This window comes from Scaptodrosophila lebanonensis, unplaced genomic scaffold, assembly GCF_003285725.1.
Source record: "Scaptodrosophila lebanonensis strain 11010-0011.00,11010-0021.00 unplaced genomic scaffold, SlebRS2 tig00000001-arrow-pilon, whole genome shotgun sequence".
In the NCBI taxonomy this organism is placed as follows: domain Eukaryota; kingdom Metazoa; phylum Arthropoda; class Insecta; order Diptera; family Drosophilidae; genus Scaptodrosophila; species Scaptodrosophila lebanonensis.
Genome location: NW_022060529.1, coordinates 25,672,777 through 25,686,000, shown reverse-complemented (window position 1 = coordinate 25,686,000; position 13,224 = coordinate 25,672,777). Strand labels below are relative to the sequence as shown.

The window sequence follows — 13,224 nt, the reverse complement described above, 5'->3', positions numbered from 1 at the left end:
CTAGTTTATCGTATATTCTTTTTGCGAGTATGTATATAAACCAAATATAAAGTTAAAGTACTCTTCCTAGATCTTACCGTTTGGGCCTTTTCGTATCCCAGAAAAACCTCAATAATTCAGGCTCCAAGAAAAATTAAAAGTAAAGAACGAGCTTGCACTTTTTTTGTATTTTCGTAGATTATAAAAACTACTTTGAAACCGATTGGTGGAAATTTATAGATTTTTTATACAAACTTTGAAGCCCGTTTCCCCTCCTTTGGAGTTCGAATTTACCATCGTTCACCTACACTTTTTTCAAATTGCCGTTTAGGTTGTGCGTCTGTCAGTCCATTCATTTAGGACAAACTGTTTTATATATATAGAAAGATTTTGAACCGAACACTTACCTTTCCTTGCATAATCAGCCTTATAGTGAGTGTCACCGATGGATCCTCGTGTTTGACGGGTGCTCCGCTCGCACTGCTGCTTGTGTTATTGTCTTCCATTGCTATATATATGCCTGCCTCTGCTCTTGTTGGGTGTTTTGACTTTTGGAAAGATCGGCGTTACAGTTCAATAAATTGCCTTTTGATGGTTGCAGTTTGTCTTGTTTCCTTCTTAGTTTGCAGTTATTATACTTGCAGTTATTGCTTTATGTCTCATAAGTGGTTAATATTAGAGGTTCATGTACGATATGGGTGTCTTTTATTTGTTGGCTTATCCGTGTTTTCCCTCAAATTCTTCTCAAATTAAATTGGTGGTGTCTTTTACTAGTCGTACTACGATTGCTTAAGCTCGCTGCGTTGATGCACTTGGTTTTTATCCTTACGTTTTTGTTTTAGTATAAAATGCAACAAATGATCACTGCGTTTTGCTTAATTATTATATTTATTTATTTTTAAATCATTTTAACATTGAGCAAAAATGCTGCGGCATTTGAACTGCAAGTAAGAGGGAAAGAGAAGAAAATTAGTTAGATAACCTTAGTTTATTTCCATTGCTAATGACGCAATCATCTACTAAGTATACACAGAAACGTACTTTAAGATTACAGAAATTGTTAAGACAATTCATTCGCAGACATCATAATTTGTAAATATCGAAATAAATCTGAAAATTAGCTAATTTATGCTCTAAATTCGCAAAAATTCATTTAATCAAAGTGCTACGGCTGAGGTCCCTCGTCTGCTTCCGGCAGTTTGTTCGCCAGCGACGTTAACGTTGCCGTCGAACCTCGTTCATCATGTCTGATGTTGTACTTTGTATATGCATTTTTTGTTCTATGCGGACAACTTTGAAACTACGCCAAGTTTTGTGCATATTCCAAATGCTGTGTAAACACGAGTACAAACATACATTTTATCGATGGACTAGCACCCGCAATCCTCGTCCCATAACATGCCCGAATGACAACTTCGTGGCATTTCTTGCGCTCGAAATCACTTTATGTGGAACATTATGTGCAGGAGCGCAATATACTATGTTTATATGTATTAGAACCAAAGCAGGAACACAATTGTGCCAAAAATAACAGCACGGGCGCAAAATCTGGATTTTCAGAAAATTACGTGGATGCAATTTCGAATTTAAAACAACTTCACTCAATCAATTTAAAATACGAAAAAATGTTAGAATTGTGTCTGGAATAAAAATAAATTTTTCAATTTAATTTAAACTCCAATGTTGGTGCGAAATCCCAACGGGCGAACATGCCGAACTAATTTGACTCTTCTCGCCTTCTTAATTACAAATAACTTTATTTTAAATGCTTTTTTGTGCATACTTTGCACAAACCTAATGTAACTGTAACCCATTGTGTGCAGAATAAATTCCTCTTAATTCACATAAATATTCGCATTATATATGTATGTCTACCAAGGGATGAAGAACATATTTTCTTCAACGAACATCAATGCGACTGTCTGTTGTTACTATTTATGAAATGTTGTTCACTAATTCCTTATGTAACGTTTAGTTAGTGGGTGGGTTAAGGGCGGTTGCTTATTCCTGCGCATCTGCCAGCTGTTTGCATCACCTATGACGCCCTTAAAATCTTTACAGTGGGACTAACTGGTTTAGCTATGTGATATAGTGCGCCGATTTTGATTGAAATTCAGAATATGGTGGCTTTATAAAAAGGTTATGATAAAGAGCTATGCATATAAGATTTAAAGATTGTACTTAGTATAGGTTTTGTATTGATCTGGGGCCCACCCAAAATAAATGTGTGTAGGATATTGTACTGTCGTTTCCTAGGTTCCTAGACTGTCCCACTCGCTCTTGTTCAAGTTGCATTCAGAATTGGAAGTTATTGGCGCAACACAGCGTGTGCAATGGGCAAGAAGTACAATGTCGCATGTCCTCTGAACTTCTCTTTATCAAATCACTAGCGGTTTCTATAGTTGGTCCTTACCATTTGACTCTAGCTATGACAACTATGTACATACGCACGCTACATACAAATAAATATATACTATATATACACATAAGCATGTATGTATGTATGCATGAACGTGCATCATAGCAAAAACTTCAAAATCAGGCACAGCTTGCTTTTAAGTTGGCAATTTTCAACCGGTTTGCTTTCTAATTTTCTTAGCTTTCACAGTGTGATTGTCCGTAGCTGTTTGTTTGTACGTGTGTGTTTGTGTGTGCTGGTTTTCTAAAGTATTTCCAGAAGCGACTAACAAATAACCCTGTTCCAAATTCCGTTCGAAATTTTACCAAATGGAAACATGTAATTGGCCTTATAATTCCGTGAAAAGCTAACAGCTTCCTTTTTGAGCATTTCTTCTGTTTTATTTACTGAGTTATGTAAGTATTTTGAATGGTCTGATGCTTCTCGAAATATGGAATATTTACAAATGGAATATGTAAATCCGCTCTTTAGTTGATAAACCAAATTATTGTTAGCAGAACACGATGAAAAAGTTTCAGATATTTTGATTGGAAGTGAATCAATCAGGTTTGCTTTAAAAAGTTTTTTAATCACTCAATAGCAAGTGTTTAAAATTTCTTGCAAAATAAACAAACTTATAGTTTGGACTAACTCCCTCATATAGTAATAGGATATGATTTTTCAAATTTTAACCAATATCTAGGCTGAAAATATGAATTATGAAAATAAGAACATGCCAAATTGGCAATGTATTTTCTTGAAACAACTCAAATTTGTCACTGTATGAAAATCATTGAATAACTATTTACCAATATGTTTCGTCGAAGAAAGCGTTGCCGAATCTCGCATAAAACATAAATTAGTATTTTTAGTAACAATTAGTAAATTAAAACCAATGTTGAATAAAAACTATACCAAAAATGAATTCTGAAAATACGCAGCAACTTATTTCACAAATCTTCTCCAACCCAATCAATTTGCAATGATTTATAAAAGAATTTTCATGTCTACATATTTCAAGAAGGTTTTGTTTCCAAATTAAATTGCCAGCTTTTGAGCGCAACCCATTGTAATCTAAATTGAAAGCACTATTTTCGGTAGATCAAACACAATAATAGCAAAAAACAATTCAGACTCAATTTACTTGCGGCTTGTTCATGTGACTTACAGTAAATGCTAAATACTTCTCCGTGAGCCGTTCGCGGCACAAAGGCACACACATTTCATAGAGCCTGTTTCTGCATCTTTACTTCTTTTAAAAAAAACCTTTACAATTTTGTCATGCGTTGGGACTTTTTGCGGCACATACATGTATAAATATACATATATGTGTGTATGTATGTATGTACATATGTATGTATGTAGTATACATAAATCAATTTCGTGAGCGCCGAGAAGAGTTTTCGTGTATGGTAGCAAGCAGAAGGCCGGAAAAGCAGCAATGGCGACAACAGCTTTCACCCTGCCTGCCATTTTCAATCACAGACACCAACAAACGAGACACTCTCATGTCAAGTTGTCGGTTGCCACACTCTCCGCCGCATTCGCCATCGCCAGTACCGCCAAAGCTCAAACTTCAAACAAGACAGTCCACAGAAGCCACTGCCTTTGCCACCACCACAGCATCATCGCGTCATCACCATTTTCATTATGTACATGTACGAGACAAGGCAGCGGGGCCACAGCTGCTTTAAACAACATTTTGAAACCAGTCCTTTTAACTTTCATTTCGGGGTTTTCAATTTTGACACCTTTACGCAATTTTCTAGCAATGTTCTCATAATTTGTGAGGCACCAACATCTGGTAAATCCAATCAGTTTCGCTCAGTCAGGCAAATGTAAATGTTGAGTAACAAATACGTACATATGTGCACATATGCTGTAAGTATATACTAGAAGCGAATACAGTTTCATTTGATTGTGTGTTCGGAATTCTCATTAACCCTATTAAGTACCGAAAAACGAGGGCGGCAATGTCTGCGTTGCATTTATCTTTAACCCCAGAAAAACTTTGAGCCTTGCCAAGTAACCGAACGAAGCATTCCAACTCAGCTCTCTTTTCACAGAATGCAACTTCGTTTGAAGAAACGAAATTTAATTTCAAAACTTAATTATGCACATGTGCGCCTGCCCTCCTTCACTCACTCATGTTGCTTTTATGAGCCATCAGCGAGTTGTGCGAACCCAGCACCTGACATTACTTTTCTGCCCAAAGGCACTCCAGCTAGGGGCGGGGGGCTACACACCAAGCGAAAACCCATTAAACTGCATAAGTACAGACACATGCACATGTACGAAACATGTTAACTGTACACCCACAATTTTATTCATGGAACACACATAATAATATTAATATTAATAGCATCAAATTCTTTGGTCAAACTGTCCGTCGGAACCCCTGCACTTTGAGCTCTCGTGGTCGCACTTAATGGCATTTGAATTCTGTAGCTGGACGAACGACGCGTAATTTCATTTGTTGGCGGCAACAGGGTCGAGACCAGGTTTAAATGTCCCCAACGGCGAATTGGTAGGACGAGATATTTTTGGCTCTTTTTGACAGATCCATTGATTTTTTGATCGCACTTCTCTTTAGCCCTATTTCAGGTTCACAACTTTCTACCACCAGTCACAATAATGTACGAGAAATTTTTATCTTTTTGAATCCCTAATGATGTCCTTCAAATGTTTTATGTGTTCCAACTAAAAACACTAAGAAAGAAATATTTCACCATAAGAATAATCATATTAATATAAATCTCATTTTTTGCTTAAAAATATTCTACATTATTCTGAAATCTCTACTTAAAACAGTAGCCCAAACAACCAAACAATAAAAATGTCAACTTGGTCTTAATTGATGAGTTGAACCTTGTTTTGTGAATTAAATGAAAGCTAAGAATAAAACTTGTATTTGACGCAAGTCTTATTTGAAGGTAACAAGAAAAAGTAAAATAACTTGGCAAAAATAGTCTGTCACTGAGTTGGCATGTTAGTGTTTAACAAACGCAGCTCTGATACGGGCTGTCATGTGCATTGAATTTGAATTTATTTATAAGTGAAATGTCCGCAGTTTGATTATTTTTTAAGAAGTTATTTATATTAATTTAGGTTCTGTAGTTAATTGACTAAAACTACATACATGAATTTTTTAAAAATATACAAAAATACGGATGCCAGATTTATTTTTTGAGCTGGCAACCCTATAGAGTCCGTTACAGTAGTAACAGTAGATAGCTGATAGCTGGTTTGGAGCGGAAGTACGAAAAATGAACTCTTTCGAAATTCTGTAGCACCAACGGATTTTTCGCGTGATATCAAAAACCAACCAAGCCGAAATATCTAGAGTTTACTGTAACCCCTCTGATATAAAATATTGTGATTTATAATTGATGAAGTTGTTGAAGTATTTGTGGGTGATCAGAAATGTAAATAGTAAAGGCAGCCTATTGATTGGTTTGACCTCGTTATTAAAACTTGTGAATGGTAAATTATGGTTATAGTTAATATTCAGCCAAATTTGCAAATCTCGAATAATTTTTAGTCAATAATAGCATAACTTGTAGCCAGGAAAATGCCAAATGTTACTAAAATATTTAATTGCTCCATCACAACAAAGCCTTGCATTTATTAAAACCAGAGTGGAAGCAATATCGTTGCCAAATTATAGCATACCTATTCGGGTAGAGAAGGGGGTTGTCTACAGTGCGTATTAATTTTGTGTCAATTATGTGAAACGCAATTATACGCACACGTCAGCGTGGCTGATGGGCAATGAGAAGGATTTGGGTGCGTAACTAGAACGGGACCCTCCTATTTTATGATGATGCCCAGGCCACAACACAAACATTTGCACTGAAGCCTCACTAAAATCATTTGTGGCAACAACTATACAATACAATAAATTCTCCCTGCTCACATACATGGTAATAGAACAAATTGAACGAAATCCCTTAATATGATGACCTATTAAAATTATGCCTGCCGAGCGCGACAATACCAGCATGCCTTCAGAGCAATAACAAAAGAAACCGTAATGGGCCAGTCAGTCAAGCAGTCAATCTATATGTCCATCAGTTCACGATGCTGTGGCTGGTTGCCAGTCCCTCCAGCCCCATTTCCTCCTATTTGTATGTATGTGTGCATGTACACTGTTTGTTCAGAGTAGGAGTATGTGTGTGTTTCCGAAATAGCTGGAGAAATGTAATGCCGAAATAGTCAATAACATGGATGTTCCCCAACATATGTACAATGTGTGGACAGCTACTTAAACTACACTCAGCAAGTATACGTATAGTATATACATAGTACATAAACGTCAGACATGTAGCAAAAAAAATAGACTGAAAGTTTATAAGACATATCAACGTTTTTGCTTGGACGTTTTGGTTTCGTGTTTAGAGGACAAGTTTAATTAATTAGCTATGGAAAATATCAAGTACTTAGATGAGCTAGTTAGTTTATGTCGAAAGTGGCGTTCTAACTTATACTTCCATCAATAAATAATAATAATAATAAATAAAGATTGATATGTCCATCCGATAATTAAACTTTTTCCCACTATAGCCATTTAAACAATTAAGGAAAAACAAGAGGTTGCTCCGACTTTAAAATACCCTGAATACCCTCCTCCGGTATTCGAATTCACGTAAAGATTGTATGACTGCACATTTGCATCGACATAGTAGCTATATATGAGCCATGGGAACAACAACAAGAGTTACGGCAGAACTGGGCAGAGATCAAATTTATGGCTATAACTTCCTTTTTAATTTGCCAATCACAAATAATTATTAGTATTACAGGAGTTATGGAAAACACTGATACTTGGGTAGGGGGGTGCATCTGAAAAAACCAACCTTTCACAGTGTACCCGTCACCTCTACTTTCTCAGACAGCAATATGATATAGTGCACCGATTTTGATTAAGTTGCTGAATTTATTGAGACATACATACATGTACATATGTAATTGAACATTTATAAAAACTATAATGCCACTTGGGTATTGGTATTGATACATCCAGCAACTGCCAAGAATAGACAGCTATTGTAGGAAGATGATGGCTGCCAATTTCAAGAAGACTTGCTTTCTTACTGTTCCCCTGTGACATTGATCTCCTAAGCACGACCTGGGCGCACGTTTCGTAAAATAAATAAATTGTAGCTTTTTCTGGCCACCCGCTTATTTTGCTGGCTCTTGCTAGAAACATAAATGAAGTTTTGATGAATTTGGCTGCCTCACAAAGAAAACATGTCCCCAAAGTTGTGGATGGGATGCGACAACGAAGGAATTTATATAATTTATGTGCAGATTGACAATTTGTCCTGTAGTTCCACCCTTCCTTATCCCTTTCTTAACCCATAAAAGTGTAGACTGCGTTTAATTTCGAATTACTTGGGCTTACGGTCAGATGAGCCACCATCTTCCCCCTCCACATTCACTCAATGTTTGGCTGCCGTTTAAAACTTGTGTTGACCCAAATTATATTTGAAATGTATTTACATGCAAAAGCAACAAGGGCGCCGCAAAAGTTATATCCCGGCTACGTCGTGTGCTTAATAACTAAATTGTAGGATTAATAAATACACTTTTTACATGCATTATGCACGAGTCACTCAACCCAGCACCTGCCCAACTTTTTGCCAACACCACGCCAAAAACATCATTGGATCCCAGTGTATGTTTGTTTTACCTAAAATCAACGTGAGGGCCTTGGGCTAGTGTTAAATTTTAATTTGATAAGCTTGCCGTATTTGTGGAGAGTGTGAAAACATACACAGTCACACTACCTGTGTGTTTACATAACCTAAATTTAAGCGACTAAATATATTATATATATGTATGTATATAGTATATATTTATTCATAGATATGTAAGTACACACGAGTCTAGGCTTATAAAGGTTAGCTTAGTCATCAGTTCTTTTGTTGTTGAATGTGAATTTTCTAATTAAATGTCACTTCATATTTGTGACACTTACATAAGTGTCAAAATATGTATAAAAGGGCGCTTTAGACTAAGGCATCGTTCCCCACATCCCTCCCCCACACCCCACAATCCTCTCAATTTCAAACAGACAACACATTGCCAGAATACATATCCACGTCCACGCCCATGTCCATCCTCGCATTAAAAACGAATGAGACTACAAACGAAAAACCTATGCCAACATTTTGTCACTTTTTTGCTGTCATTATTGTATTGTGTGCTTCTGCTATTTGTGCCATGTTTCATTGTTTCTTTCTCGGGCTTTGTGTACTGAGTGTGTTTTTGGCATAATCCTTAATCCTTCTGCTTTATTGTGCATTTACATTTTAGTTGTCTATAGTATGTGCTTTTCGCCAGCAACTCCATATTCTGCTGCTGTTATATTATTTTGCTTTTTAGCAATTTTGCAGTTCATTGGGGCAGCCTTTATAAAATTGTGCCAACAACAGCTGAATTTCATTCACAGTTTTGAAAAGTACTTAGCCACATAAAAAACAATACGAAAGTTGCACTTCAATTCGCCAGAAGCAACAAAATACCAATAGCAGAAGAATCTGTATCTTTTCCGAAGCTACATATATACACCTCAAAGAGCTGTATATCCTTGAACGAGGATAACAAGGCGTGTCAATATAGGCATGTCAAAATATTCGCCTATATATGCGCAAGGATCTCGCTAACTATAAGGGATAGAATAACCATTGTTTCTACAACAGCTATATTATATAGTAATCTCACATGGTCGATCTAGACATTTTATCTCTATCGGAAAGAGGATAGAGGATGTTCCAACATGATGTCATTACAATTATGCGCAAAGTGATTTAAAGACAGGTGAAGACAGCCTTATATATGGTATACACACAACATGTGGTCTCTGATACACCCTTAGGTGTGCTACAAACTTACACACCAAATTCAATAAATCTTTGCACTTTTGGGTAAATTAATAAAGCTAATTTTGTACCAAGTGTGCTTCCACAATAATTAAATAAATATGCGTAGAAGATCCGGAATGATGATACTACTTGGGTATGTAATTTTCAGACCAACTTAGGTGGACACAAAGCATTGAGAATAAAGTTTATCCAAAGAAGCTCTACGGTAATCCACAAAATTGTACTTCACAATGTGTTAAAGGCGTTAAAAGAATGGCAAGAAAGGTGGCAAAGCTTGGGGAATTTACGCTGGACTATTAGATGATACCAAATCTGACTACTTAGAAAACATGATAGCTATACATTTATGTATATTTCACTTGTATAACATTCTAATCGTACATTGTGTACATAATTTCTTATTCCATAAGTTCCACCACTGCCCGAATAACTCCAATTGCTGGCCAACCCCCCCTTTTATGCGGTCAATCACATGATGATGATGTCGGCGTCTGTGCACCGTACTTATTACACCTCGATGCAATTAGACGTCATAGTTGTTTGTCCTCTTTCTCATCGCCATTGCCCTGACACTATGAGAACATGTTAGAAAGATTTTCTTCAGCAACCAACAGCAGATTTGTTGTACCTACATTAATTACAAATTGCGCTACGCTGCAGAATATGTGAGCGATTGTTGGCTTTGCTGTTGTTGGGTTGTTGCAGCAGCAGCAGCAGCGAATTCTCGCGACTCATAAATTATGTAGGCCAACCCAGAAAGACGGCAGCCATAGTCTTGGCGCCTCACCTGCACAGGTGCCGCGCAGTAGGCCCACATCTTTATTAACGCCACCGTCAACGGCGCGTTGCAACTTGCAACGAAACATTACGAATGTTGCATGTATCCATAGTAATGCAAGCACACCACCCACAACACTCATACGCGTACATGCCTATACTCGTAGGTACATACTCGTACACCTGTCTTAAGACGTCGTCGTCGTTTCGCTTTTGAATAAATCTTATTAAAAAGTACATACTGGGTGAAAATATGGCGCAAGCGTGTTGTTGCTGTTTCATCAGGATCGGAAAGTACCGTTGCAGTCGCATAAATTACGGCCAGCAGCCCATTCCATCCCGCAGCCCACTAACAACTCAAAACATTACCTTTTAGTCTTCGGGGGCATTCGCCTTTTGAGCAGGTGCCACAACCGCCTAACAGCCCAATAGCAACAACAAAGACTCAGACATAAGACATCTAAGAAGTAGAATGCGATTTGCAGGCGTTGTCAAAAGCATGCCAGTACGTGGTTTTCTGCGCACATAACTTAAATTTCTGCCTGACAACAACTTTGCGCATTAGACGACCGCTTTGAAGTAAGTTTTGCAGTGTCTCTTCTGCTCTTCCTGTAAATATAGATAAGTACTACTGTGGGTCTGTTGCAGTTGTTGGCTAAGTCGGTGGTGGAAAAATAACCCAAACTTCAAAGCTGTGCTATATGTACCATATGTACGTATAAAACTCTCTTTGCTTACCAAAATCATTTAAATATATTAAATAAAACCAATTTTAAAAAACCAATAAAAAGGATCTATATCTATCTTTTATCTGTGATTAACAACAACAAGGTACCTACCTAACAACAACAAGAAAGGAATGCTAGAGTCGAGTGGGCTCAACTCTTAAATATCCTGTACCTCCCACAAAAAAGGAAAAAATGGAAATAACATTTTTTAAATAATTAAAAAAAGTATATTAATTAAATTAAAGACATGTTCATGTACAGTTTCAACAGCATACATTTACATCAGAATCGAATTCAATTAGATGAAAAAAACTAGCCTTTTAGGGGTTAGGCTACAAATACAAAGTTTCTTTATAATAGATCTCGTATTTTCCGAGTTCCCTGCGGTCATCATACCATACTTGGCTTGTGTTACATATGTGTACGTTTGTACTAACCTATATCCACATGTCTTCGAAAGACAACCCCGGGAAGTTGCATTGCGCATTGGAGGATAGTGGTGCCGACAATGACGCCTCTCGGATAATACCTACAAACGATGCACCAAAAACCTGCATTTTCGGACAAACGGCGCTGGCGAAAGGCAAACAAGCAACTATTTGTAGGCTTTGGCGTATTTGTTTACATCGCACATCTAGCGCACATACAACAAAGCCGAGCACACAATGACTTTGCATTCTAGCTCAGCTTTTATGCAACAGTGAGCGCCAATAAGAATCTGCCGGCATTACAGCACTAGCAACATCTGCAGTTCTATGGTTTCTCATGGTCGGGTAGAGAAGAGGCAGCAAGCAGCAATTCGAATATGAAAGTCGCTTTAAAGGGCATTAAAATTCATTTAGGTTGCCATCTGAGTGACACTCACTGGCGTAACAGACAGAGTCTGCGTCGATATTGAAATTTATGCCGCAGATTTAACTAATAATGCAGTTAAATCCTATTGGGAAGCCCTGTCTCTGTAGTCTCTGTAACTGGTGCGATGAGGCAGTTATAAGCAGCTGTAAGTAAAGCAATCACACGCTTCATAAGCCAAGCAGATGCGAATGTGCTGGGATCGGGATGGGGTCGGGGCACCGATACAATTGAATACGCGAGGCAATCAATCAAAATACAAAATCTATTAGGGTTCAATCTGATGGCTACAAGGAGACGGGGATACCCGAGGCAACTTTAGGACAAAGTGACGCACACAATGGAAAAAACACTTATTTCCATTACATACTTGTAATATTGTAATTATAGCCTGTACCCAAAGGGTGAAAGGCTATACTAGTTTTGTGCGCATGTATGTAACACACAGAAGGAGGCGTGGCAGACCCCACAAAGTATATATATTATTGATCAGGATGAGAAGCCGAGTCGATATAGCCTTGTCCGTCCGTCCGTCTGTCCGTCTGTCCGTCTGTCTGTCCGTATGAACGCAAGGATCTCAGAAAGTATAAGAGCTAGAATAACCAAACTTGGTTTCCATATTCTCCTAAGACCGAGAAAGTACGAGTTTGAGTTTTTTTTCGATGCACCCCCCCACTCCCCCGCAATTCGTGTTTTTTCTTATAACTTCCGTAATTCTCGGAATTTTGAAATAAATTTTGGTAGGTACATCCAGTTAGTACTAATGTGTCCGTATGCCAAATTTCATCATGATAGGTCAATTCTGAAGAAAGTTATAGCCATAAGTAAAATCGCTGCTCATGCGCTGCCTCTGTCGGCAGCGCTGCCCGCAGCTGTTGTTGTTGTTGCTGCTTTGGTTCAACTTTGTGCTGCATACATACACGCATATAAACACGCATAGGTACGTGATGTAAATGTATGCTGTTAAAACTGAACATAAACATGTATTCTCATTTAATTTAATTAATTAATTCATTCATTCATTTTTTTTAATAATTTAATTTTTTTTTAATTTTTTTTTTAATTTTTTTTTTAATTTTTTTTTTTTTTTAATTTTTCTTTTTTGTGGAGAGTACAGGCTATTTTACTGTCGGGCTTGCTCGACTGTAGCGTTCTATCTTGTTTTACTCTAGCAATTAAACCTAGAGGAATGTATTGCCATTCAGTTTGGTAAAATTTATATATAATTTCAGCAATAATATAAACAAGAGAGAACGCTACAGTCGAGCAAGCCCGACAGTGTAATACCCTGTACCCAGGTAAACTTCCGTCACTGAGTTATATGCGCCCATAGCAGCAAAAAGAAGAAGAAGAGCGAACTTGTTGCTGCAGTTTGGAGGGGTTGTACTGGCGAGAATTTGTTTCGCTAATAACTTTCCTTAGAATTGACAAAAATGAATTAAACAACAGTAGATAATTATATATAAATTATGTGTGCAAAGTTTGGTTTAGGTAGCATTTGAAATGTGGGTGCTACTGACTGAAATTCTGTAGCGGGGGAAGGGGGAAAATTAAAAAAATATATAATAAACTCGACCTTTCTCGGACCTGGGAGAATCTGGAT

General features: G+C 37.4%; 1 protein-coding gene across 6 annotated transcripts in view; it reads right to left on the bottom strand.

The window, feature by feature from the left end:
- LOC115634574 (poly(rC)-binding protein 3) overlaps positions 1 to 13,224 on the bottom strand; it is a 53,645-nt gene that overhangs the window by 18,972 nt on the left and 21,449 nt on the right. For all 6 annotated transcript variants that reach the window (XM_030532402.1, XM_030532399.1, XM_030532401.1 and 3 more), the window contains exon 2: positions 387 to 920. In XM_030532402.1, the coding sequence (XP_030388262.1) occupies positions 387 to 485 (99 nt within the window). In that variant the 5' untranslated portion in view covers positions 486 to 920. The remainder of the gene's footprint in view (positions 1 to 386; positions 921 to 13,224) is intronic.